Source organism: Xylaria bambusicola (genome assembly GCF_022495145.1).
Source record: "Xylaria bambusicola strain CBS 139988 unplaced genomic scaffold F5B22scaffold_1, whole genome shotgun sequence".
In the NCBI taxonomy this organism is placed as follows: domain Eukaryota; kingdom Fungi; phylum Ascomycota; class Sordariomycetes; order Xylariales; family Xylariaceae; genus Xylaria; species Xylaria bambusicola.
The window spans coordinates 1804132-1829481 of NW_025953554.1; the positions used below are offsets into that span (position 1 = coordinate 1804132).

Here is a 25350-nt window from a genome sequence, read left to right on the forward strand (position 1 = left end):
ACATGTGTGAGTATTGCTTTGGCATTACTTACCCTCTATCAGACGGGATGCTTTTCTCCAAAATCTCCATCCGGACGCTCAGTTTTGATTGGAAGAGATACAAGATGCAGAGCCGAAAGCGACCGGATTAACAATGACCTTTATGGACTCGGCGTCCGCATTGGATTTTATGCCCAGACATTCGGTTCGTTCATCAAAATGAGTACCAAAGGCAGAACATCGACACTTATTCCTACGGCTACATTATGGTTTCACCTTGCACTTCTCGTGGCAGTGCTATATAGTACAAGCAAGTGTAGCATTTCTCCCGGGGAAGTTTTTATTGCAGCCCACCTTCTCTACATTTTGTTCTAGTTTGAGTTTTATATTGGTGCATCTTTAAAATGTAATTAACATAGATTTATCTTTATATATGTAATAATCTAAGGCCTAGAATAGTTGGGGCTTATGCCCCTGAGTTGGAAGAATATCCCTTACGCACTTCGATCCCTATAGTAACTATGACTTGTTTATTCATGATGCAAAGTCTTCTGGTTGACCTGGCAGTAACCTGGTTCTGGTGGCGTGGCATCAATGTTTTACCAGCTGGTCCATGTGGCGACAGGGCCTTTTTCTTGGACGAGGTTGGATCTGCAGTAGGTCCCACACTAGATCTGCAGTATACAGGTGGTAGCAGTCCGACTTCAGCTGGCTAAGATATTTACACACTGTATACTTCGAAAACGCACCAAAATCAAGGGTTGTAAGGTATAAAGTTGTCAGGGGTTATTAACCAGTACCTTTTTTCAACTATATATTTTAAAAGTAAGTGATTTAATTGATAAAGAACCTATGATAGTTAATAAAAAGGTACGCGTAAAGTATTAAGAGTAACGAATAGTTATAAAAGTAATGGAATTAAAGGATTGTAAAAGTTGTTAAAGGTTAGTAGTTGGCAAAAGGGGTAAGTGTAGGAAGGTGTAGATAGTATAGGGAAAACGGTACTAATGGCGCGTTGCAGGCCGTTATAGCTGCAGGCACCTGTATACTGCAGATCCAGTATGGGACCTACTGCAGATCCAACCTCGTCCTTTTTCTTTAGTAATCAGGATTTACACGGCTGGTTTAAGAAATTCGAAATATTCACGAATATATTTGAGGTGCTATGGTCTTTGGGCCTTGGGTTCATAATCTTTAGTATGCATCCCATTTATGTTCTCGCTCCAATGACTTCAAAGCGTCTAACATTTCTGTTAAGAATAAATGCTTTCAAGCATCTCCGAATCCACTTCGAACGAAAATGGACGAGCGCCTATTTCACGCAGAGATGAAAGCTCAGCACAGAATGACGAAGCTGAGACTTTGTCACGTGATCGGCATCAACCCTGGGAATCCGCGATGGCCGTTGAAGCCATCGTGACATGTCTGATTCAGGTGATATATAGTATTGTAGCTATTGAGTGCAGCATTCAATGGAACGGGTTTGATGCTGCCAACTCCTCCGCTACTCTATTCTCCTTTGTTCAGCTGGTCCCTTTCATCATTGGCTTAGCAACTCTCCTAGAGGGGTTGTTTGCCGGAACGAGGGCTATGGTAAAGCGAAGACGGAAATAGGGGGCAGGAGGAACAACAAGTAACAGGTGTGATGAACAGCCGTAAATATCATAACAGTCACATTACGAGTCAACATGAAACCAGCATCTCAAGGCCGAAACCTAGAAAGTTGATTTAGCAGAATATTCGCATAGTTGCCATCTAGGTACCAAATCTACAGACTGGCCCATGCATCCTAGAACTCCTCCTTTCTTGCTAGTATTCTAGTCACAGTTACATGCCAACGAAATAGGTTCAACGGCACGGACGACTGACGATACAATTGCCGATTATGGTGGCACTACGCCAATATCGCTGTCAAGGAACAATGCAGCACAAGGGTAGAAGTTCTAGTATTGGTTCATACTACTGGTCGCCGGCCTTAGCCAACAGCACATACGGCGATGTTTCCTAAGCATTAGGTACCTACTTCGTAAGGAAATACAGATTTAGGCATGGCCGCACTCGCAGGAGTTACAGACCGATGGTGGTGCAGCGCGGGGGCTTAAATGTGAGTACCGCAGGTAACGATTAGGGTGGTCTGTTAGTTCAAAGTGCGAAAAACAAAAATTCAAGTTAGGTGTGGGGTAATTCAACTAATATTTTAATCAAACATATAAAACTATATTTAATTTAATTTAACTAACTATTTAATTATTTAAAATAGTAGTTATTTAATATTTATTTTAAAGCTTTTATTTATTCAAATTTTATTAATAATAAGAATTATATAACTATCCTTTTTAAGTTTGTACGTAAACACTGTACAGTGTAGCCGGCCTGTGATGAGGTGGCCCGTGATGGGGGGGAGTTAGCTTATTCCTCCTCTACCTTCACTTTATATTCCTAAAACCCTTTCTCTCCCCCTAAGATCCCCTCCATCTCCTTAATAATCCCCCTCCTCCGCCCATCCTCATCCCTCGTCCTTCTTCCATCCTCCCCCCTTTGGTAAAGGGACCGAAGGTTCCCAAATACCCGTATAATTTATACACAGGCTTTGAAGCGTTTCGGGTCCCCATACAGGACCTATAAGTATCGGTTCCAATTGTACGCTTCGCACGGTCGTCTCGTTAGCCAGCATAACCACTCCTTAAAGTATTTCCTCGCCTTTTTACAACCTCAAAACAAAGAAACTATTCCTAGCAGACCATTTAGCCATTTAGTATCCCAAGCCGCCAACGAACTAGTGTCGCACTTACGAAGCTTACAAATCTCAGACAAGGACAGCTCACAACAAAGGCAGCTCACAACAAAGACGCTGTGACAAGGGCTCTTATAGAGGGCTTGGAACTTAGTCATATTCAATAATAATCTACTAGGGGTCTCTAGGGCCTTGGTTTCTCTCTTCCTTGAAGTAGGAGATTCCTTGGGCTATTTATGCTCATTCAGGCCTCATACAATCTGTGACTCCCTTCTGCCCGTTGGGCCTTTCCTTCGCCGCTAACAGATTGACCTTATCCAATCACTTGTAGCCTTATTCTTCGTCAGGGGTAGTATCGGTTATGTTCGGTTCTGGAGTCTTGGCGGACTTGACCGTGTGACAGACGCCACAACAAAGACGCTCACAACAAAGACGCTCACAACAAAGGCAGCTCACAACAAAGGCAGCTCACAACAAAGGCAGCTCACAACAAAGGCAGCTCACAACAAAGGCAGCTCACAACAAAGGCAGCTCACAACAAAGAAACACGAACCCCCTGGAGGCAAAATCAAATCAAACACTATAGGAACAACTGTGTCTGTTGCGAGAGTGTTCGGTGTAAATACGGTGGATTAAATACAACAAAAGATATCTGACGGGGGATCGTAACCGCACCCTAAGTTCATCATCGATCGCCCTCTGAGGTTACACCGAAGGAGTGGAGATAGTTCAAATAGCCCAATATATAGGGAGGAAAAACCCCCCTTCTAGTGTGAGAGAAGGCAGGAATCATATCAATGAGCCCTTAACCCCACGTCCTATCTACCTACTACCTAGGTGCTGCCTACCTGCAACCCAGTTTTAGTCAAGGAATACCAACTCCTGACAACCCCATCCCGATAGCATGCTGGTAATTTATTCCAATGACGATACTCCTAGTGTATTACTACTGACATTTTATGAGTAGATCTCATTCGACTTGTCTAGCATAAGGAGAATGACACTAGCGTCACCTCCAACACAGCCACCCGTGTGCATCCGCTGTGGTCAAGTCAGCGAGCGTTTTATTACAGGATCGCCCAATCGCAACGGAAACGCAGGACGGCCGTACTATAAATGCCTGCACTGTGATAAATTCCTGGTCTTTGATGACTCCCGTGGGAACGATTCTATGAACCCCGAGTGTCACTGTGGATATTCGAGCAAATGTCAAGTTACCGGGGGTTCCAATAGGGCGGCAGGGCGTTTACACTACGTCTGCCGACTCGGCAGGTGCGACTTCTTCTGCGTCGTCAAGGACGCAAAAGGAATGGATATCTTTATTGATATGGACCTTGCCGAGGAACTGTCGCGATTGTTTCTTATATGGTAAGATTCTTTCGTTGTTTCTTTATTGTTGCTTGTCACACATAACTGCTTCTTTGCTAAACTAGAATACAGAGTACTAGCTTTATCCTCAGAAAAAAAGAAAGATTGTTACTGAGCTATATGCTTCCGAATGCCTTGATTGAAAAATGACTAGGCGTAAGTTTAATGAGTCAGTTCGGCTCTCAGGCCAGAGTTGGAGAAGAAGCACAACGTTAATTGCATAGATGTTGTGTCAGGTCTGGGATAGGGGCAGAATCGATGCAGCAAAGAAACGTGATGATTATTTTTTTTCTTTTCTTTTCTTTTCTCCTTCATGTATATAAGACACAGACTGCCCCGGAGGCAGAGAGACAGAAGACCGCCAGACACGGACGCACCATAGAGAATACACATCGCTTTGCCTTCTACATTCATTGATCAAGTCTTTCTATATATCGTTTATTTAATTAATATCTAAGGAGAGTAGATTTATTGATTTATTATTATATTAGCTACCTAGCAGTCCTTACGTAATATATAATTTAATTTTTTATAAATGATGGGAAGTCTAGCAATAGAACTCCTAAAAAGTAGGATTTTCAAATAATTTAATCACAATATCTGTCACGACGGGCGCAATGTGCAGTGTCGTCGGTGAATACTGGAAACACTGTTAATTGTATGGTGACGAAGTAAAGGATGACTGCCAGGTCATGACCTTCGTCAACTAGGCTATATACGCTACGGTAGGGCTACTGACTAAGCTACGGAATAGAACTATCACCCGTACGGCTAGCCCAAAGGCTAGGAGCCGTGACTATATCCATTAAAATCACATTAAATAACTAGCTATAAATGTCTTTCAATCTTAAAATAATTAAATTATTTAATAAACTTTTATAGTTTTACTTCCATTTATTAACCTTATTTAACTTTAATATTATTATTTAATTTATTAATATTTATTCATATTTATCTATTACAACTATAAGATTATAGTTAATATATAATATAGTTTATTGCTTCAAGGGAGAGGTTGAATATAGTAATAGAGAAGAGGTGCCTCCATTTATAATTCCAACACTGCTAGTAATCCTGCCAGCATCCTACTTCTATCTAATATATAACAATATGCCTAACATCATTATTCAAGCTATAATCTACCATGGGGTACCAAAGTTGACCGTACAGTTGGACCCAGAATCGAAGTCCTCATGCGGATTTGGCCACGTGAGCTCCCCTCGCTCAAAAGAATGTAGCTGAGCTATTGCCACTGCGTCATTGCATTCACCTAAGTGAGCCCCAGAGCCAAGAAGGAGACTTACAACTTCCGAAGATGGATTTCTCACCGCGGTAAAACTCTCATATAATGGGGTTCCATACCGAGACGAAACAGCGTTGATCTCAGCTCCGTAGTCTATGAGAAATTTTACCACAGAGGCATGGCCCCAGAGAACAGCCCCGTGAATAGGTTTCGTGTTCTGATCATTCCCCATATTGACATCCGCTCCCCTTTGCAGTAAGATTTTCGCTATAACGGGGTTGCCTTGGTAGACCGCGGCCCACAATGGGGTATAGTAGAACCCACCGAAGGTATTCACATTAGCACCTTTTTCTAAAAGAATCTCGCATATCTGCTTATTGCTATGAGCTGCTGCAGCCTGAATAGCGGTACTATAATTCCCAGCAGCTATATTGATATCAGCACCACGACCAATGAGTAAACTCACTAGGCCAGTTGAGCCGAAGCTCGCAGCCATTTGCAGAGCCGTGCCAAAGTACGGGTGTTTTGCATTGACATCTGCTCCATGCTGAAGAAGTGCTTCCACCTTTGAAAGACGAGAATCACCTCCAGCAACTAGTTGATGCCCACACCTGATGTGACCAGAAGATCCCAAATTCGTGACTGAGCGCAAAGGCTTGCAAATCCTAGAGCGGAATATTCTCCATATGTCATAATTATCCTCTGGTTTCAAGACTCCTGTGTGTAGCCAATCTTGTAGGACATCGTACATGCAATATGCGACGCAGCAGACCCATGAGATGCCATGATCCTCTCCGCTTTCGTTTCTATTGCGTAATATGACATCAAACTTATCATCAGCATTGGCGTTGTTTCGTAGTATTTCTTGAATCCAGCGCCGATATGCTGGGGAGCTCTCAGTTGGATGCCCTAAGAACCTCTTCATTGAATCCCGTGTGGCTGGTAAAACCTTACCATCCACCATCTCTACTTGCCGGTGCCACAGGTTCATTCTCTTGTGCCACTCAGTCGGGGCTATACTTTCATTTAACTCCACTTCAAGGTAGTTGATGTGAATATCTAGGACAAAGCTGACTGCCTCCGTGTTTGTGAAATGGTGCAGCTCTAGATATTCTTGGATTGACAAGTGAGAAAATCTGCAAAACTTGCGATCTCCGCCATCTTCTACGACTAGAAAGTTTTTACACGCGTCCATAAGCATATCTATGTCGATGTCAACCTCGGCGTTAAACGGCTTTGAAGAATCCTGTGAAATAGCAACTACTAGCTCTTGGGGGCTTAGTGGTTTCCATGAACACATCACCCACTGGAAAGCTCGATCCGTAAGATGCTTTTTGCGTATGTTAATGCTTTTGTATACCTGTCGGTATGTTTGCTCGAGACCAATTGGCAGTTTATTCAAATACTCCAACACTAAACTGTCGGACTTCAGCTCAAGGAGTTCAACAATGTGGACTGCTGCCCATTGGAACCTGCGTTCGCAGTTTGTTAGATTAAGGCCCATTATTTGGTCCAGGGAGAGCCCATCCAGGACTTACATTCCTTGACTCTTCTGTTTGAAAGTATTGAGCACGTTGATACGCGTAGATTCAGACATACGCTCCCGGCACCATCGCGATGATTGCATCTTGTTGTTAATGTACTTTTCAATATCTCCCTGGTTGTCTCCAGCCTGTATTTTCAGGTGCTCTCCACCTCCGAACTGATCTTTGATATCATTGTCATCGCGACTGGCAATGAAAATTCTCACAATCCCTGGGTCCGATGTGGTCCTAATGGAATCTAAGGCTTCTAACAGAGCATGTCGACTCTTGGGATTACATTCATCTAGCCCGTCGATGATGATAGTAGACTTTGGACGACTTCGACTGAGCTGAGTCATCAAAGACTGACACTCATCCATGGTAAGCTCTGATGAGGCGAATCCCCTCGATTTCTTACTCATAAAAAGGTCGTGTGTGCAGGCCATTATATCTTGAGTTCGCGGTTGGAAGGACATTTGTCGTACTAAGCTGCGTAGCACAGCAGTTGGATCCTGACGATCTGGTCGATTACGGTCACAGAAAAAGTATGCTAGCGACTCCCAGCCAGAAGTGATCAATGGGTCCTTCATTAATAATTCCACTACCCTGCATGTTAATCGTGTCTTTCCGGCCCCAGCTAAAGATACTCAGTTACAAGTGCAGTGACTGCGACAGAGATATTCACTCACGTATACCATGAAGCCACAAGGTTTTGGAACAGGCACTTTGTGTCCATTGGACGTACCTTGGATGAGTGAGCAGCCAGTCACAGGTGCCTTTCAACCGGGTGGCCTTGACATTGTTGAAGTCAGACTCATAAGGGACATGCGATATCCACTGCATTGCCTCAATTCGTTCACGGTCTTGGATCGCAGCCCATACATCGGTTAGTTTGGTATCAATTCCACTCAGCTGTCGCTCCAGGAGTGCTCGTAGCCTTATGTCTGTCTGATTTAGGTGTCCTATGATCTTTTGGCGATGACAAATATTTACGGCTGTCTCGACCCAGGCTGATTTAGCGTCAAGCGTGTCTAATGTGCTCGCGAATTGCTGTGGTTGAAGTGTTCCAGTCATAGCTTTCTGTAACGAGCTTGACTCTTGATACTTCACTGAGTCAGACATGCAAATTATTAACGTTCGATATAGATCGAGCAGGGCCGCTTGCAAGATAAGCTGAGGCTCAGCATCAGTGCCATCGAGATACATCTGCTCGTATATGCTACCACGAAGGCTGAACTGAACTGATCTTTCGAGCCCTATCACCATCTCCGCCATCTGTTGCACTCCAATTGACATTGTCTGCATTATGGTTAGACTCCAAATATGGGATGATGTTGTGATGCCACTCGAGATAGCATTGGCTCCTGCGTGAGCAGAAACGCACCTGTAACAGAAACCGAAAAGCAGCCCATGGTAGGGCCGCATGTACAGGGTCAAAGTTCACAGCAATGTCGCCGACCTCTTTAAAGCTGTTTAGGCAACTTATCGTTTTATCTAGGACATCGCGGATACGATACGCTTTCTGCCGAAAGGTAACTTCGAGAGCCTTTTCATCGGATTCTAATAGTTTTCTTTTAACGAGGTCATGAACGCTATCGATGAAATGTTTGTCAATAACTGATTGCTTGTCATCCTCTGTTGGTAGAAGCTCTGCCTTATGTAGCTGTTGTATGCACGCCTGTTCATCTGGTGAGCCTTTAGAGAGCTGGTCCAATGCAATTGCCCAGAGATTTGGGGACTCTTTTTGTGAGTTTAATTGTGCGTTATTCAAAAAAGCGCCTTCCGAAGGGTTTGAGCTGCTTGCTACATTGGTACACACCGAATTTGAACATTCCGTTGACGCTGGGACACCCGAGTCAGCTTCAGAAGCCCCTGGTGTTGAGGCACTATGACCCTGGCTCAATGAATCTGGACTCTGTGGTTGCGAATGAAATCTCCTTCGTATCCAAGATAAAGAAGAGGGTTTCGAAAATCGTGGCATGGCTAGAACCAGGCTGCATTACTGGGATCAAGGCGTGTCAGGTTCCACGGCCTAGCGTCACGTTCGTGTTCTAGGATGACCCGTGGGCATCCGATGTGCGAAAGTCAAGCAAGCCAATCTACGAGTTCGTGAATCTTCTATGCTGGCATCTTATGAAGGCCAAGCTACGAACCTGCCGCAAAAAGAGAAATGCAAACCAAGAGTAGTAAGGCCGAAGGTGGCGTTGTATCAGCTTACGTCACTCTAACAGGCAATTACTACTCTTCTCCAACTTCTCCGCCTAAATGTTACATTCAGCTAGATCTGATATTTCATTGAAGCGGCTAAAATATCTTCCGGATTATCATATAACTTAGGCAGTCAAAATACACGTTTGAACTCCCTTCTGAATCGCAGACTAGACTGATCATATGATTGGGGGCGGCTGTCTACTCCCGACTGAGCCCGAGTTCATTGATGATAATATCTGCAGCTTTTTCACCGATAGCTAGGGCCGTGTTGTTCATATTTGCGGCAACACTCTTCGGGACGATGCTCCGGTCTACGATCTTCAGACCTTCAATACCATAAACATTGAGATACTGGTCCACAACGCCGTTCTGGTCACGCGGTGCCATCTTACACGTGCCCGATGAATGCCAGGCCAAACCTACCTTATCACGTATCCATGTGTCAATAAGGGCATAATCTTCAGCAGAATACTCGATATCTTTGTACATCCTCGACCAAGCTGTCTCCCATTCAGTAATGGCCGCTTTGGAACCCTCTGGAAATAACGGGTGTCCAGCTTGCAGCTCGCCCCTGAATACTGACATCCTTTGCCCGATCTCTCGCTGTTTTTTGTATGCCCAACAATGCTTTAGGAGATCGAGTCCCTTATCTGTGAGAAAACCGGTATCAAAGTCAAGAGGATCCGTATCATTAGGCATGGATTATAAAGAGAAGACGCCGGGGTGACACCTGTAACTGTGCCTCGGCAGTATAAGATTATGACATGTTACATACCTATGAGAGCTATGAAGATGGGAGACTGTGCTACGTATACATGTACATACGTATCATTTACATAAGTAACTTGATCTCTTGCTTTATTTTCTATACAGCCTTCATAGAGGAGGTTTATGACGCTGGACCTAGCTCTGGATATATAGCTGCATAGACCAATAGACTTGGTTATTAATGCTTGAGTAAGCCATGCATAGATTCGACTTCGAATAATACACTGGAAATTACGTCGCGAAACGGAAGTCGAGACTAAATGTAGTGTAAGTGCTTGATTGACAGTAAAGGAGAGAGGTGACCTTACCGCTTATTACCGACGTCAACCGTCGTCTTCCTATATTCGTGTTGCTCCTCGGGAGTCATGGCGTCCCATTTCTTTGCCTTCTGCTGATTTCGCCAGCGGTAATAAAGGAAGGTACCTGGGTACTGCACTACCTACGCTTGGCGTAAGTATCTGGATCATTCAGGGGCAAAGAAGATCTAAACTTACCACCATCCAAATGCAGATGACTAATAACCCAGTGTTTGCTTTAAAGTATCGCGGTGCATCTCCAGGTTGGTAGACTATTATAATTAGATAACAATGATTTACTAGAGAGAAAAGGGGAGCTAACCATTTGCGCCAATGATTGCACTGACTTGAACCCAGATATTATAGATTCTAAACCAAAGTTAGCGCAACAATAAACATAAAGGATGGGGTTTACTAACGCGGCAGAAACCGTTCTGTTTTGCACTGAGCCCGCGTTTCGACTTGTCCAAGCAACTTGTATTGGGTGAGTACTACGATGAGTGTGAGCTTATGTCTCGATGTTAAGCCGATACTCTAGCTTCCATCACTTACTATGGAAACGACAGCAGGACAGTCGCAATAGCAAAATACGACCAGGGAGATATGGGATCAGGCAGGGCGATCAAAGCCGCGAAGTTGGGGAGGAGCCAAAGATCTTCTGCCATCGCCACTAGACTCCTATTCGAAACCAATTCGCTCACAGCAGTGATGAGCAACATAGTGATGGAGGAAGCAACAATATATGGAATTGAAAGCAAGTTAGTCTCAATCACGTCGAACCCGAGGCCACGGAACGACAGTGACAGGTAATTAGAGACCGGATACTTCGGAATGCCGAACAGTAACCCTAAAGCATATAGGGGCCACATATCGTAGTCTTTTGCGCACTTCCATATTTGCCCAACGGTAAGACCTTGTCTGTTGTGCATTCCCGCTTTTCCTGGGTCATCACGTATAACTAGACGTACAGTCAATAAATTAATTAATAGTCGGATTTATTCAAAACTGCAGACTTACCGGAGTTGACGATAATCTTCTCTTCCTTCTCGGTAAAGTAGCCTTTGGGGTTCCACCAGCTCTTTGTTTTAGCTGGAGATGTTGGCATGAGGAAAAAAGAAGCAATCCCAATCAAGACTGTCAAGAGTTTTAGCATCTACTCCGTTCAGAGTCCTGTTTATACATACAGGTGAAAAGACCCCTGAACATGTTAGTGATTGTCAGCTCGTTCATAGAGGATCTAACTTACTCGACAAGGAACAACCATCGCCAGCCTGCATACCCTAGAACACCACGTAATGATAGGAGACCGACAGCAGCGAAGCCGACTCCAATATCGACTTGAAATGCGCATACCAGTCAGCCGCTGTCGCGATTCGCTACACTTAACATTGATCTCACCTATTTGAGAAGCTGTCCAAAACCAAGCCAGCCTAATGGGAAGCTATTAAACTGAGTTTAGCGATAAAGAGATGCATATCAAGATGGGTAAGCTTACCCTTTTCCCAGTGTACCAGTAGCTGAGGTATAGAATCATGTCGCTATTATGCATTGAATAGTTAGAAGGCGTCAGCCCCTGAGATCACCAAGACTTACGGGATAAATCCGCCTTGGAATACCGCACTGATAGGTTTCAGTCAGTAAGAGTTGAGATAGTTATCCGTGATCGAACTCACACTAGAAACCTAGTGGCGAAGAACGAAGCTCGGCCTGAAAGGAAGAACTGGGCTGCTGATATGAAGCTAAATATGCAAATCTGGATCGGGATCCATAAATCTGGGCCGATACTAAATACTCCATGAGACTGTATTCTTTATTGGTGTGTGTAGTAGGAGGAACTCACCGTTTCGAGATCAGTTGTGACGGGAGCTCGGCCACTAAAAAGCCAATTTTGGCAAGCGTTTGGCCGATGTTCTAAACCCCAATCAGCACGTATGTAACTTGGCCAGCCGTTCTAGAAAAGTGAGAAAGAGTAGTGATTGTCACTTACATAATCGCCGGTAGTGATTCCCAGGTCATCGAGCATATTGTCCGAAACCGCGTTGGTAATATTGTTTCTATCGATGTTCAGAGCGGCAAACATTATACAGACCCAGACCTATGTAAAAGAGAATCAAATCAACTGCTGCTTTTCGCTTGTTTTCACATTCGTGTGCTTACCATGACTTTCAAGTCAACCTTGTGCCGTACTGCGTTCTCCTCTCTGTGCGTCCAACGGAATAAAGGGTCGAAAGCGGATAGATTCTCCCATTGGGGATGTATGTACAGAGCTTTGTAGTCTTCCAAGTTCTCGGAATCCCATATGCTGCGTTGCGTTGCAATCTTGATCCAAGTCAGCCAAAGACGAGTTGACCTAACCTAAACAAAATACCTACTGAGTCGAGATCCATACCATCATTTTTTCGTCCCTTTCGAATTCTTAACAGGCGCAATAGATAGTCGCCCAGTGCTGATTCCGCCCTCGCAGTGCCTTCAGCCGCCAGAGCCGGCGCAAGAGGAGGGACGGAACCGTCAACATTTTTACCGTCGACGCTTTCCTGGGCCGACTTTCTTGGTTCTGAAGCCGAATCGGAATCGTCAGGTGACCGGAACTCAGCCCGTTGCTGGGTAGACATGATGCCACGACTGTACGACACGGTCTTGGTGTATCACCTTGAAATTGCTACACAGCAAATGATCATCTCGGTATTTCGACAATTATATATGCATTTATTGGGGACCCAAGCAGTTGGATTACTCTAGCTAGCCTAAGGATTGCGACATTGCACTTATCAACGCCAAGGGCTTTGGACCGTTATTGGCACAAGTCCACTGATCACGCCATCATGCATCAATATCCATCATGGTCTAGGGCGATGTCGTGCTTATAATAATAAGTGATGTCCAAAACATACGAGTTAAAACAGAAAAACTGACATCAAGACGTAGGAATAATTTGGCGATGTACGAACGATAAAATATCCAAGCTAAGGCGCCTTATAAAAGTGACTGTGTGAGGCATTCTTAGCACGCCGAGCGGCGCAATTCTACAATCTCTCTCCCGAATCATACATTGGAGTCTTCACATTTGGTATCCGAATTGTGTGCCATCGTGTCACAAGTTGGAGAAAAAGGAGCACCCAGAGCGACGCGATATATAACTAGTAGAGATTAGCCTTTAATTACCAGGGACCAGACCCAGGCACACACGATGCAAAAAAGCGAATCCTATATATGGTTTTAACATATAGGTCCACGAAGGTGGAGGTCCATTCCATCGAGGCTCGTTTAGTTCAGCATCGCCGTCCTACTATCGAGTTCCCGCCAAGTCGCCTAGTTCCAACAACGGACAGCCTCGCCTAGCAATGTCAATATTACCAATTATAGCTGCCCATGGTGTGCGAGTAATTGGGGCTAACGCCTAGGCGAACATTGCCGATAAGCGAATGTAAGGGAACACTTGCTCGGCGACCGGCAAGGAATAATCCAAATATGCCATTGTTAAACAATAATAATTACGTTAAAGGTAGTCTGAATATGCTGTACGTTATAGCGACCTTTTCACCAAGTTCGTAACCTGCATATTTGAATCATGTCGGCATCTCCGCGGAGTTAGTCTTGAAAAAACGCATGGTTTAACTCTAGGTACGTGGGCATTGTATATAGACATACAGAAAAGTGTGGCATTTATTAAGCTTCGCCAGTCCTGTCATCAGCTGAGAATGTAGCCCTCTTCATCGCTTTCCATGTTTCCATTGCGGAGACAATGATCCTAGCGATCGAAAGAACTTTCTCCTCCTCGAATTTGCGTGCCACGATCTGTAAGCCAACTGGCCCACCATCGTATATCTCTGGGTCATCTGACAAGTCAGCGCGAGTAAAAGAGAAAACAGGATATGAATAAGCTTACAAGCTTCCCAGTTCTTTTGGTCTAACTCGTTTGAAGGTTGGTATGAATCATCGAGGATGTCGATATGTTTATCTGCTCTAGTCACGGGGATAACAACAGCGCTATAATTCAGTAGATTGATGACTTCCGTGTAACCTTACAACTTGATCAGTAGAGATGAAAGTTATAAAATGTGCAACTCCGACTTACCGGTATGATAATACTTTCCAGGGATGACAGCGGCATGAGGTGCCACAGGCATGATGACAGCGTCGACGATTTGGCCTTTGAAGGAGTTAGCAATCGTGTTAGAGAATGTTGCAGGCATGAGTAGTTTTACCATCTTCCTCAGCTGTAGAATTCCAGTAATCAGAGTATTCTGTCTCGTACTGAAGGCCTTTTAGTGTTAGGTCTTGATACCGCAGTAGATCCATCGGCCTTTTAAGCTTAAAAGACTCCTGCAAGTCTGGGATAAGTGGTTCACCCGAGAGGGCGAGCTGTTCATCTGTGATAAATCTTTGTCAATAGGCTGCGCCTTGAATCAGACCCATCATTGTTTGAAAGTTTTATGTAGGGCTGTGTCGCCCAGTTCCTAGCCCCTGAAAACCGCGCCGTAAGCCAGTGGCTATGAGAGGTGCTTACGAATATCGTGCGCTCCATCAGCATGCAAGAAAGCCAACTATTGACCTAGATTAGCTTTCATACAGTGTATTTACGAGGCGATCAACTATCAAGCTTCACTAGATAGCTTACATGAATTCCTATTCCTATGGTCTGGTCCGGCGGGTTCCAGTCTACAACCTGTTTAATCAATTAGTTAATGGCAAAGCTCAAGAATGATTTTATAATCATGCTAACTAATTCATCACACACCTTATGTCCGGCACTTCGCATCGCTTCCACGACAATCTTCAATCCACGGGTTATAGGTGGATGAGGCTGAGCAGCACCATCTGTCCATAACACGCCCAATTTCAATGGCATAGCACTGTTAGCAGTGCCGTCAGGGTTGGCACGTAGTTCGTACTCTCTCACTATTTCATTCCGAAATGGTATGGGGACTACCGCTGGGTCCCTGAGCCATGGTTTGGTAGAGAGGTTTGCGCGTAGTAACAGATCCAGACCCCCTAGGGAAGTACTCAAAATGCCTACTGTGGAGCGATACGTATTCTCCCCGGGGTTGTTATTCGCGACACAGCGATATGAAAGTCTCTCTGGAGTGGGTTTTAAGGAGTATATTCCGTTGAAAGCAGCGGGTATTCGCACAGAGCCTCCTATATCTGTGCCGAGACCGAGACTGCTGCCTCGAAGTGCCTGCAATGCACCCTCACCGCCTGAAGAGCCACCGCACGATAGGTGCCGGTTGTTTGGATTCAGCGTCTCGCCGATCAGATTGTTTTTGGTCTCGCCGAGTAGCAGCGTCTGTGGCAGACTAGTTTTGCAGTATAAGACTGCGCCAAGAGATAAGAGTTCAGTGGTAATCTGGCTCTCGATTTGATGGACTTGCTTCGGATCAGAGATGCCTAAGTTACTACCAATCCAGCCAATATAGCCCATTGTAGTGTCAACACCTTTGACATGAAACTGGTCTTTCAAGCTGATCGGTAGTCCATGTAGTGGCCCAACAGTGGACTGATTCTTGACGAAATGTGCATCGAGCCAAGCTGCTCGTTCGAGCGCTTCATCGAAGAATATTTCATGGAGGCAGTTATTCTAGAATTCTTTTAAGGAAATGCTGTACCCGAGGCAAACAAAATATTTGTGATAAGGACTCACGATCTGGTGGGCAATAGCAGCAGTCTTACAGAAAGCTCTTGTGACCTGGACAGCTGTCAACCTAGCCTCTCTAATGCCCTCGACCAGTTGGGTACTGTCTGTCATGATGATCGAAATCTCATCGGCCTCGAGTAATTGTTGAATGAAGGACCCTGTGAGGTCTCTCTGATTTTCGGCTCTAGCAAGATCTTGAGAACTGAGTCTCCATTCGGGACGGATCTTGTTGAGCGTATCTGCCCTTTTAACAGCAGCTCTAGTCATCCATGGTGGCGGTAGTACTCTCATCGTCACCATGGTTAGCGGCATTTAAGATGATTGTTTCGAACTGGAAGTTATTACCGTGATGTAGAGGTGAAGAACATGGATGAGAAATGGTTTGTCCTCCATCACCCCTCAATGCCACACACTTGAGTGGCTTGCCTGATCGCATTATCAGACTACCGGTACCTAGATACCTATCATACATGGGGGTAATCTCTATCACGTGCGTAAGTACGGGTGAAGATAAGCATCGCAACCCCAACTGAGTACGAAACTGTGGGGGATCTCGCTAACAATATGAGTATCGTTTCATCATCTTTCACTCAACTGCAACTTCGACTGTTTGGTTCGTAGACTTGGTCAAGCGTCTCAGCGTCTAGTACCATATGGCTATCTGCGCGGGCGCTTTGATAGTAGTTCATCTAGTCTGTTGACGCTTTTAAGCACTCTGTTCTGCAACTGCGAGCGCGAGGCAGCTGACAAGGCAATGAACGGCCAAACCTCGTATAGAGCGATGCGATGCTTATGTAAGTAAATACAAATTAACAGATCACACTGGACAAATGTAGAATATGACAGCAAGGGTCTCAACCTGACAATATATTTATCTTCACTATTCAGTTAATACTTACTTGCGGGAATAGCCGAATGTTTACAAACGCGCAAGCAACGATTGACCGAGCTACGGAATACTAGCCCCCTAAATAGAGACGTCCTTGTCATCATGACGGCCTTGAGGCTCATGACCTGTTACAGCGGGCCGGAATCTAGTGCGGAACACTAAGTTAGCCAAAGCAATTTTAGTACGACGTGGGATATGCAACGAGTGGAAGAACTAGGCAGGCAACGCAACCAGTCAAGCCGAGAGTAATGGATACCTAGCTTCCGGGCGGAAGTAAGATGTCTCTCCCACCGAAGCCGAAATGCCGAGATGGTATCTACTCCAAGATAGTCCACGTCAGTGGCCGGTGCCGGTGAGCCAAACCTGCAGGACACCTTGCGCCCTCATCTGCCTTCCCCCACAACCTATCGCAGGTGTGCCGGCGCTAATGCCATTGAACTGCATGAAAAAGAGCGGTTCCACCGAGTCTATCCTCGGAACAGGAGGGACGATGGTATTTTCGTCTTATTTCCGACTCTCACCGTGTATAGTAATTTTTCTGTCTCATAATTATTACCAGATAGAACCTACCTCCGATAGTGCACCTGTCTGTTGACCGCAATTGTGGATTAGTAAATCGTGGTGGAAAAGCTTAATTTTTTCAATATAAATGATCAGTCTTGGCGCTATGGACATTGAGCTATTGCAACTCCCCGTTGAATCTTGAGCTATTGTGTCTATAGTATTCACAGAGAGCGGATATCGCTATTACCACTTACGTCATAAAACTACGCCGCTCAGAACGTGAAGACTTACTTTTCTGACTTGCCGTGATCCGATATTTTCGGTTATTCGATCGACTAGGTCAGGAAAGCGTAGAGGGCTGGAGACTCGATGCTGCGAGATGTCCAGAGAGTCGGACAAAGCAGAGGAACTCTCCTCATCTACTCTAGGATCAGAGCAGCGGAGGTTGTCGAGTGGCGGAAACACGACGACGACAGAGAAGGAATCGATAGATGAGCCCATATCGCCCGCAGCCGAGTCCCCGCCCCCAGTCGACGCAAGGGATGAGAAAGAGGTGCAAGATGGCGGCGCTCTAGATGCTGTGCGGTCCGTAACCTCATCCATGCGGTCCCGGCACGCGAACCCCGTTCCGAAAGAAAGCCGTAGAGGTCTATTGCCGTGGCTCTCGCTCACCCCGGAGGTCGACAACCCTACTCACTACAACAACAGCCTGAAATGGGTGTTGACGCTGTTCGTCGCCATCGCTGCCTCAGCTGCGCCGATGGGTTCATCAATACTTTACCGTAGGTTTCCCCGGTTTTCAACTATCTTCTCGCCGCAGCTGTGTTGCTTGTTCGCATTATCCTCGACACTAATATGGCAATAGCTTCCCTCGAGGAGATCGCGGGAGAGTTCCACGTCTCAGCAACAGTGGTGAACTTGTCAGTAGCCGTATATCTGATATCCATGTCCGTGTTCCCGCTATGGTGGTCTTCGTTCTCCGAGACGCTGGGCCGTCGGAGCATCTACCTAGTTTCGTTCGCGCTGAACGTTATCTTCACGGCGGCGAGTGGCGTGAGCCAGAACATCGCGCAACTGATCGTCTTCCGCACTTTCGCAGGTGGTGCAGCGGCATCCGTGCAAGCTGTGGGCGCAGGCACCATCGCCGACCTCTGGGAGTCGCGCGAGCGCGGTAGGGCCATGGGGCTGTTCTATCTCGGCCCTCTTTGCGGTCCTCTCCTTGCGCCCATTATAGGCGGCGCCCTCACTTCTAGTTACGGCTGGCGAAGCACGATGTACTTCCTCGCCGTGTATGGCGCTGTAATCTTCGCATTGATCTTATTCGGCATTCCAGAGACGCTGCCGCGCCATTTACAAGAGCAAAAAGCTGCGGCGGCCGCAGCGGCGACCTCGGAAGATGCGAACACGACCCTCTCTCGCGTCTCGACTCGGCGATCCGCCGTTCACGCTCGCACGAAGACAGTAGGATTGTGGATGAAGCGGGTGTTCGTCGATCCGCTATCTATCCTGAAGCTCATGCGTTTCCCAGCCGTCGCGCTTACCGTTGGGTATGCCGCTATCACGTTTGGTTCATTGTTCGTGCTCAACATCTGCGTCGAATCCGGCTTCTCGGCACCGCCGTATAACTTCTCGGCCCTGATCACCGGCCTTCTGTATATTCCGAGTTCGGTTGGGTACGTCATTGCATCACTTCTAGGCGGGCCGTGGCTAGATCGCATCATGGAGCGGTCGGCGCGTAAGGCCGGCCGGTACGATGCACGCGGGCGTCTCATCTATTACCCCGAAGACCGTGTGCGCGAAAATGCATGGATTTCCTCAACGCTGTACCCCGGCGCGCTCATCTGGTTCGGCTGGACTCTTCAGACTCAGCAACACTGGATTGTGCCAAGCGTCGCGAATTTCTTCTTTGGCGTCGGCAGCATGCTTGTCTTTAGCATGGCCACCACCATGCTTACAGAATTCATGCCGAAACGGGCAAGTTCTGGCGTGGCCCTCAATAACTTCGTGCGAAACATTCTCAGCGCGACAGGCACGGTCGTCACGCGGCCCCTGGTCGAGGCTATTGGCTTTGGGTGGTTGACTACTGCCGTGGCACTCATCGCCTGGATCGGAGGCAGTATAGCTTTGTTTCTTATTAGACGTAACAGTCAGAAATGGCGAAGGGAAATGAACGAGAAGATGAGCTGAGGATAGGATAGGGATGGAAGATCATACGGTAGCTCATAATAATATCATACATCATCATATACCCAGTAATAACTCGTAGCCTACCGTTATCCCCCGCCCCCACGCTCCTCGCTTTGCGCTTGGCTTACGGTTCAAACTGAACCCCAAAACCCAACCCGACCGTTTCAAGCCACGGAGGGGTAAACCGTTTCCTTCTTGCATACTTCGTAATTGTTTCTTGAACAGACCGATTCTCGGTTACCTGAGCTGAAGGGAATGAAAGCGGCGACTGCGCTAAACCTACCAAGGTAGATTTGATGCCGAGGAGAGAGAAGAGGGGAGGAAGCAAACACATAGCAAACTTCTACTTTCTTTCTTTTTCTTGTTTTTTTTTTTTCTTTTTTTTTTCTCTTCTTCTTCTTCTAGGCTAGTATTAATCTTCGAGATTGATATCTGTTTTTGATTCTCTCTGCTAGGGTTTTCTGCTTGTTGCGCCTTTGGGTGAAGAATTATTAGGTGGCCATCCGAAGTAGGTTCCGTAGGTTAAGGAAAACCCCCACGTTTGGCCAGACGGGGGTCAGAGAAGAGCCTACAGTACACATCTTTGACAGCCTCCCACCATCAGATTCCATAAAGTGCTGGCATCTGGTCATCTGGATCTGGGATCGGATCTGGGAGTCTCAGGGGCTGATTGCGATTGGCCCGTCGGTAAGACCCTCTTACATACACGACTATGTAGGCGTCGTGTATCCAGGTCGTGCACTGATAATTCGGGAATATGCACTGTTTCACTAGAACCTCGAGAGATAACGTGCTGGTACTATCCAACGATAGACTCCCACGGTTACATAGGCTGAGAGTCGGGACCTCTAACGAAGGTAAAGGGGTTATCTGATTAGTGTGCGCCGTGAGTATATCTGTGGCAAATGGCACATCACCAGGAGTAACGAAACATATAGATACGGTATTCATAATCTATTCGATCTCCAGTGATTCTCCACTGCTATCTACGAAGTAAGCTGCCGTGACACAAGTTACCGCTAGTAAATGGAGGCCCATTGTACCATTGCGGGGAAATGGATGGTTGCATCATTGAGTTTGGGCCATTGCGGCCATCATCAACCTACATATAGAATACAATGTTCGTTTAGGATTGATAGTGCCCACCGCTAAAGCGACTGTCACCTTCGGCGATTAGATTTATTACGAATCTTTAGATGTGCCGATCTTGGCCAATATGTCGCAACTTACAGAGGCGCTCGAGAACGTCAAAGCGCTCACGTTCGACGTCTTCGGGACCGTCGTAGACTGGCGCTCAACAGTGCACGGAGAACTCATCAGAAGAGCCCGAGAAAAGATTGCATCGTCAGCCTTTCACGAACTTTCCGAACCGCTCCAAGAGCGTTTGAAGAGTATCTCGGACGAAGACTGGGACACTTTCGCACAGGAATGGCGAGATACGTATGTCGAGTTCACTCATTCTTTTGTGCCGGGGAAGACAGAGTGGAAGGACATCGACGCGCATCATTACGATAGCCTCGAGGCATTGCTACACAAATGGGGCGTGGCAGGTATGTACACGGGGGAAGAGACTCGCTCGCTAAGTCGCACATGGCACTACCTGAGACCGTGGGACGATTCGGCCGTAGGCATCCAGAAACTCGGGACACGATACGTCACGGCGACATTGTCGAATGGGAATCGATCCTTGCTGGAGGATCTCAACGAGCACGGGGCCCTTGGCTTCAAACAGATCATATCGACTGCGGACTTCGGTGCCTATAAGGTAAAGTAAAGTGAAGACATTTTTTTTTGTTACGGATACCCCCAATGCCCATCCAGCCTTACGAAGCATGACTGATTAGGTCCGCTGCGGATAGCCGCATCCGTCTACATATCGGGGCGCGGTTGACGCCCTCGACTGTGCGCCCAATGAAGTAGCGATGGTAGCCGCGCACCTTGGAGATCTTGATGCAGCCAGGGCAAATGGGCTTCGGACGATTTACGTCGAGCGAGCTGGCGAGGAGTCGCAGTGAGTCAAAAACTCAAAACTCTGATAGGCCCGCTTGTGTGCCAAGATTGGTCCAAGGGCCGTGTCCTGACTGGGTTTTCGCAGTAACGATAGCCGGTGGCAGGATGCACGAGACTGGGTGGACTTGGTAAGTTGATTGTGTTCCCCTGCAGTCTGTCATCTGGAGCAATTCTAGCCCGGCTCCTGGAAATCCCCCAGCCTCCGTTTCGCGCCATATCCCCTTTCGTAACCCCATAGCCGAGGACTGATGCTTATTTTGCAAGTGGATTTCGCGAGAAGACGAAGGATTTGTCGAACTGGCAAGGCGACTGGGTATACCCTGAAGCCGGGACGTGACTTCACTACTACCCGAATATCTAGCAAAGTTCAGCTTCGTGGTAAATGCGGCGTGGGCACTGTTGGAGGGAAAGGGTAATAAAAGCAATATATGGGATGCAGGTGAGCTGCGATGTAGGCTAGAGGGGCACATACTCGATATTATAAGCCACCTGCGGCAACCATCATCCACAGTAGTAAGGGGTGAATAGAGCATGGTGACAGTACCGGCATCACCTAGACAGATCTAGACAGATGTAATATCAGAAAGAATGCCGTGTGACAGTCTTGGGCCTGATCTGGTAGGTTCAGGGGCTCTTCGGTTCGACGTGCTTCGTCCTCCACAAGCTACCAGCGCATTATCAATATGTTACTATCATATGAAGGAGCGGGGATCCGTGGGCGCAAGCTAGAGGTACCCTTTGCCACTCAGCTTTGAGTCTAAGCTCACTATGAGGCTCTTCGCATTCTTGAACAAGAGTATGCCTAGCCTATACTTGCATAGTTGCTGTCAATTTTACTTGTGATGACTATGCCAAGCCCGTACTTTGGTAGGTCGTACACTCAAGGCTAAAGTCATTGTATAGTACAATGCTTCAATACAGCGGCAAAGTTACGATGATATTAGCTGTCGAAGTGGTTGAAGGTATGCACCATAAAGTAACCTGGCAGGCACCTGCATGGCTCATCGCCATCTGACAAGAATACGGCCTCGATGAGGCTGTGTACCCCGCCTGCCATCATATATACACGGCAGGGATTCATCCAAGCGCCGTGGTCACAGCGTCTACATGGTATGCTGGGCTCTCGCATGGGATTGCCAAATCTCTATGCGGTGTAGACGTGTAGGAGGGGTTTGGGTCTGTTCGCGAACAAATTTTTTTTTACGAGAAGTACGTTGACCTGAAGCAGCTGCCGAGTCAGCCGCAAGCCCAGGTTAGAGCCCATCAAGCCATGAGGAACTGTAGGTCGACACCAGCGAGCCAATCTCAAGGTGGAAAGGATCGTGTTTGTTTGCTCTGTTCTGGATTTCATGCGTGGGGTTCAAAAACGTACGTTATTCTTCCAGTTCATCCTACTAAGTGGGTGACGGATGGGGTTGGTTGAGGTTGAAGCAAGGTGAGCCCCTGCTCTCGTTGCTGTAGAAAAAGCGAATTACCAATCCGTCGGGAGATGGGATCTAATAGGCAAGGCACATAGTGGAGGCACGAAGGATCGATCTGATTTGCGCCTATATTAGGGTCTTGTAAGGAGTGCCGGGGGAGGCTACTATATCGCGCGTGGCCAGCATACATACAAACTGAAACGAGTGAGCATTAGCGAGGAGAAGACGTTGGGTTACGTGAGCATTGATGATCATCTACATAAGTATATCGAATAGATGAAGATCTAGAAACAGAGACTACGGTAGCATAGACCCGTGTACGCATTGATGGACTGCAAGATATGACAGTTGTTTATCTAGTGCTCAGAGTATCATGGCGGCGTCAGCCAAGTTGTATTGATGAAATAAGTAGTCGTAGATGTCTGTTCTCTCCAATGCTTTTACACCGGCCGCCCCCTCGTCTCCAGTATGCAACACTGGTGTGGCGATGGGGTATAGACTTACTGCTGTCTAGAGAAGACCAGGAGAGACGGAGCGAGAGAAAAGAGGGTAGGGAGACAAGTAGCGCAGTCTATCCATTGGTGTGAAGCTATGGGTTTGATTACTGTGCAGAATCGCAGAGAAGAAAAATTGTCAGCACAGACTTGAAGGATCAACTTCACTACCTACTCACTGACTTACAAAAGACACCACCGACACTATACTAGATACCTCGACGTCCCTCGACAGCTTTGCAGCGACTGGTGGTGATATTTTACTTATACTCTGTATGGCGTGTTACAGAATACCGCTAGTTCTGTTACCGGTCGAGCCTTGACTTGACCTGATCCTGATGATTTATTACTTACCCACCCGCGCCGGCATGGACCGTATGGTAAGCATCATGCCAATGGCCTCGCTCATTTTCAGCCTGGGCGGTTCTCAGTTTAGAGTTACCCACAGATACCCGAATGCTAAATAACCTGACATTAGTGCTTATACTCCGTATGTGTGCACCAATCTCCAGTCAAGAGCTCGAGGATAAGCGTCGCCTTCGAAACATACAACATACAGTAGAGTGCTGTACAAAGTGAAAGTAATATGTGGGTTGTACTATTCTAGATGTACCTGTAGACCTTGTGAGAATCTTTGGATTCAATCCTTTACAGTGTATGAAGCGCTTACACGGCGCTGAAGTGGGTAGGCGAGAAACAATCACTCGGCCGTGTTACCGAACCCGGTAACGAGCTATTTCAGATATCAACTGCTGCCAGGAGAAGGTCTACATAGTACAGCACTAAGTAGTGTAGGTACGAAAAATGAGCTGATGACAGGAACGTCGAGATTTTTTTTTTGATTTTTTTTTTTTAACATACCTAGCTCGCCTAGGTAGTATTCCCTCCTTTCTCTCGCGAGCTTCCTCGGAAGTCGATGTTTTCGGTTGCAAGCGTGTTACTGTGAATCCACCAATGTCTCTACTTACAGTGTATCTTATATCCGTTTTCTTTCGTGTGTTCCCGTCAGGCAGAAACTTGGTCCGACTCCGTGGATAGTAAAGAAGATATCATACAGAATTTGCTGTGTCTGTCTGTACATAGTAACTCCCAAGCTAATCGATACGCCAGTTATTGCCAAGAACACTGAGAATCTTGGCATCGGTGCATCTCCGTTTTATAGCATTGTGAACGTGAATCAATCAATGTATGAACTCCACCACGGAATTTCCGCATACAACTGTATATGTATATCTATATGTATGTATATGTGCACATATCTGTACGTCCATACATTCCTACGGGGCTCACTGTAGGCAGCTGGATCTTGCTGACATCTAGCGAGCCATTCTCACCCTGCGTGGGTTACATCTGGGTGCAAAAGCCGTTGTCATCTTTGCCTCCTCCCTGGCCAGTGTGTCCGCCGTTTCGTCTCTCTCTCTCTCTTCTGTCTCTCTGCATATCACAGACACCGAAATCCCCCCTCAGGTACTTACATAGTATACCGCTCATGTGTACTGTAGCGTCGGTAACGCATATGAAAGCAGCGGGAGAAAATTTCTTCTAATCCTTCGGCTCCTCCACCTCCGCCTTGTCACTATCCTAGCTCCTCCCACCCCCGTGGTAGTGTGCAGTGTACTCTAGGTAGGTAGGTAGTGTACGTGTAGTGCCTCTGAATGCACCGCCTATCTATCTTTCGGGCTTGGAGTGCTTGATTCTACTTCCACCTCCTGTTCTTGTTTCCGTCCCCGTACGCCACCGTCCCAGTCGTGAGCGCGTCGACTACCACTCGGATTGTTGCGGTAGTGTAGTCTCGAGAGCAGCAACCTTGGCCATCCCACTTAGTTACAGTAGTGTAGCAGTGTGCTACCGTCTCTTTCCCGACAACAGCTTGCTTGCTTGCTTACACTATTAAGTAGGTCAGTGAAGCGTTCGTTCTACATGTACCGGTCCCAACGCACAATACCTACCTACCCGCCGAGTACATACAAACATACATACACACACGTAAGTACGTAGACAGTAGGTAGGTAGAGATGATTGACCGTGAGGAAAAACATTGTACCTCGTGGGTGTCAGCCCTGCTAGTCTCGGCCGCGTGCACAATCA

General features: G+C 46.7%; 7 protein-coding genes across 7 annotated transcripts; 3 read left to right on the forward strand and 4 right to left on the reverse strand.

Moving 5' to 3' along the window:
* Window positions 1-3163: 3163 nt before the first annotated feature.
* Window positions 3164-4494, forward strand: F5B22DRAFT_584048 (uncharacterized protein; the record flags this gene model as incomplete). The annotated part of the gene is made up of 3 exons (XM_047973399.1): window positions 3164-3623; window positions 3681-4081; window positions 4154-4494. Coding segments are annotated over exons 1-2 (405 nt in total), but the record flags the coding sequence as incomplete, so codon positions are not given.
* A 506-nt stretch (window positions 4495-5000) lies between these two features.
* Window positions 5001-9039, reverse strand: F5B22DRAFT_584049 (uncharacterized protein). The gene is made up of 4 exons (XM_047973400.1): window positions 8232-9039; window positions 7537-8146; window positions 6863-7484; window positions 5001-6796 (listed from the first exon to the last, which is right to left on the reverse strand). Exons 1-4 carry the CDS (start codon window positions 8826-8828, stop codon window positions 5221-5223), a joined length of 3405 nt encoding a protein of 1134 aa, XP_047836579.1. The 5' UTR covers window positions 8829-9039; the 3' UTR covers window positions 5001-5220.
* Window positions 9040-9132: 93 nt separating this feature from the next.
* On the reverse strand, window positions 9133-9973 carry F5B22DRAFT_584050 (glucose-methanol-choline oxidoreductase). Its single transcript, XM_047973401.1, has one exon. The coding sequence runs from the start codon at window positions 9755-9757 to the stop codon at window positions 9257-9259; it is 501 nt and encodes a 166-aa protein (XP_047836580.1). The 5' UTR covers window positions 9758-9973; the 3' UTR covers window positions 9133-9256.
* Window positions 9974-10057: 84 nt separating this feature from the next.
* Window positions 10058-12734, reverse strand: F5B22DRAFT_641162 (major facilitator superfamily transporter; the record flags this gene model as incomplete). The annotated part of the gene is made up of 17 exons (XM_047977952.1): window positions 10058-10082; window positions 10135-10265; window positions 10321-10394; window positions 10445-10491; window positions 10542-10613; window positions 10675-11080; window positions 11140-11256; window positions 11307-11320; window positions 11369-11459; window positions 11521-11563; window positions 11618-11660; window positions 11716-11742; window positions 11796-11906; window positions 11963-12033; window positions 12110-12217; window positions 12280-12441; window positions 12495-12734. 17 exons carry the CDS (start codon window positions 12732-12734, stop codon window positions 10058-10060), a joined length of 1782 nt encoding a protein of 593 aa, XP_047836581.1.
* A 503-nt stretch (window positions 12735-13237) lies between these two features.
* Window positions 13238-16547, reverse strand: F5B22DRAFT_25772 (amidase signature domain-containing protein). The gene is made up of 10 exons (XM_047970063.1): window positions 16319-16547; window positions 15764-16240; window positions 14861-15700; window positions 14741-14788; window positions 14630-14666; window positions 14328-14492; window positions 14198-14272; window positions 14009-14143; window positions 13771-13958; window positions 13238-13700 (listed from the first exon to the last, which is right to left on the reverse strand). Exons 2-9 carry the CDS (start codon window positions 16067-16069, stop codon window positions 13789-13791), a joined length of 1776 nt encoding a protein of 591 aa, XP_047836582.1. The 5' UTR covers window positions 16070-16240; window positions 16319-16547; the 3' UTR covers window positions 13238-13700; window positions 13771-13788.
* A 776-nt stretch (window positions 16548-17323) lies between these two features.
* F5B22DRAFT_653247 (major facilitator superfamily domain-containing protein) lies at window positions 17324-19337 on the forward strand (the record flags this gene model as incomplete). The annotated part of the gene is made up of 2 exons (XM_047979701.1): window positions 17324-17932; window positions 18016-19337. Exons 1-2 carry the CDS (start codon window positions 17530-17532, stop codon window positions 19335-19337), a joined length of 1725 nt encoding a protein of 574 aa, XP_047836583.1. The 5' UTR covers window positions 17324-17529.
* A 1078-nt stretch (window positions 19338-20415) lies between these two features.
* On the forward strand, window positions 20416-22081 carry F5B22DRAFT_25673 (HAD-like domain-containing protein). Its single transcript, XM_047970054.1, has 4 exons — window positions 20416-21102; window positions 21197-21348; window positions 21433-21475; window positions 21612-22081. The coding sequence occupies exons 1-4, from the start codon at window positions 20554-20556 to the stop codon at window positions 21669-21671; spliced, it is 804 nt and encodes a 267-aa protein (XP_047836584.1). The 5' UTR covers window positions 20416-20553; the 3' UTR covers window positions 21672-22081.
* Window positions 22082-25350: the final 3269 nt, after the last annotated feature.

Coding starts and splice junctions, on each gene's coding strand:
- F5B22DRAFT_584049 (XM_047973400.1), bottom strand. CDS start 8,828: ATGCCACGATTTTCGAAACCCTCTTCTTTATCTTGGATACGAAGGAGA. Junction 8,147..8,231: donor CTTTTCGGTTTCTGTTACAG/GTGCGTTTCTGC, acceptor ACCATAATGCAG/ACAATGTCAATTGGAGTGCA. Junction 7,485..7,536: donor CTTGTGGCTTCATGGTATAC/GTGAGTGAATAT, acceptor GAGTATCTTTAG/CTGGGGCCGGAAAGACACGA.
- F5B22DRAFT_584050 (XM_047973401.1), bottom strand. CDS start 9,757: ATGCCTAATGATACGGATCCTCTTGACTTTGATACCGGTTTTCTCACA.
- F5B22DRAFT_25772 (XM_047970063.1), bottom strand. CDS start 16,069: ATGCCGCTAACCATGGTGACGATGAGAGTACTACCGCCACCATGGATG. Junction 14,789..14,860: donor TGCGAAGTGCCGGACATAAG/GTGTGTGATGAA, acceptor TTGATTAAACAG/GTTGTAGACTGGAACCCGCC. Junction 14,493..14,629: donor TGATGGAGCGCACGATATTC/GTAAGCACCTCT, acceptor GATTTATCACAG/ATGAACAGCTCGCCCTCTCG.
- F5B22DRAFT_25673 (XM_047970054.1), top strand. CDS start 20,554: ATGTCGCAACTTACAGAGGCGCTCGAGAACGTCAAAGCGCTCACGTTC. Junction 21,349..21,432: donor CGAGCTGGCGAGGAGTCGCA/GTGAGTCAAAAA, acceptor GGGTTTTCGCAG/TAACGATAGCCGGTGGCAGG. Junction 21,476..21,611: donor CACGAGACTGGGTGGACTTG/GTAAGTTGATTG, acceptor TTATTTTGCAAG/TGGATTTCGCGAGAAGACGA.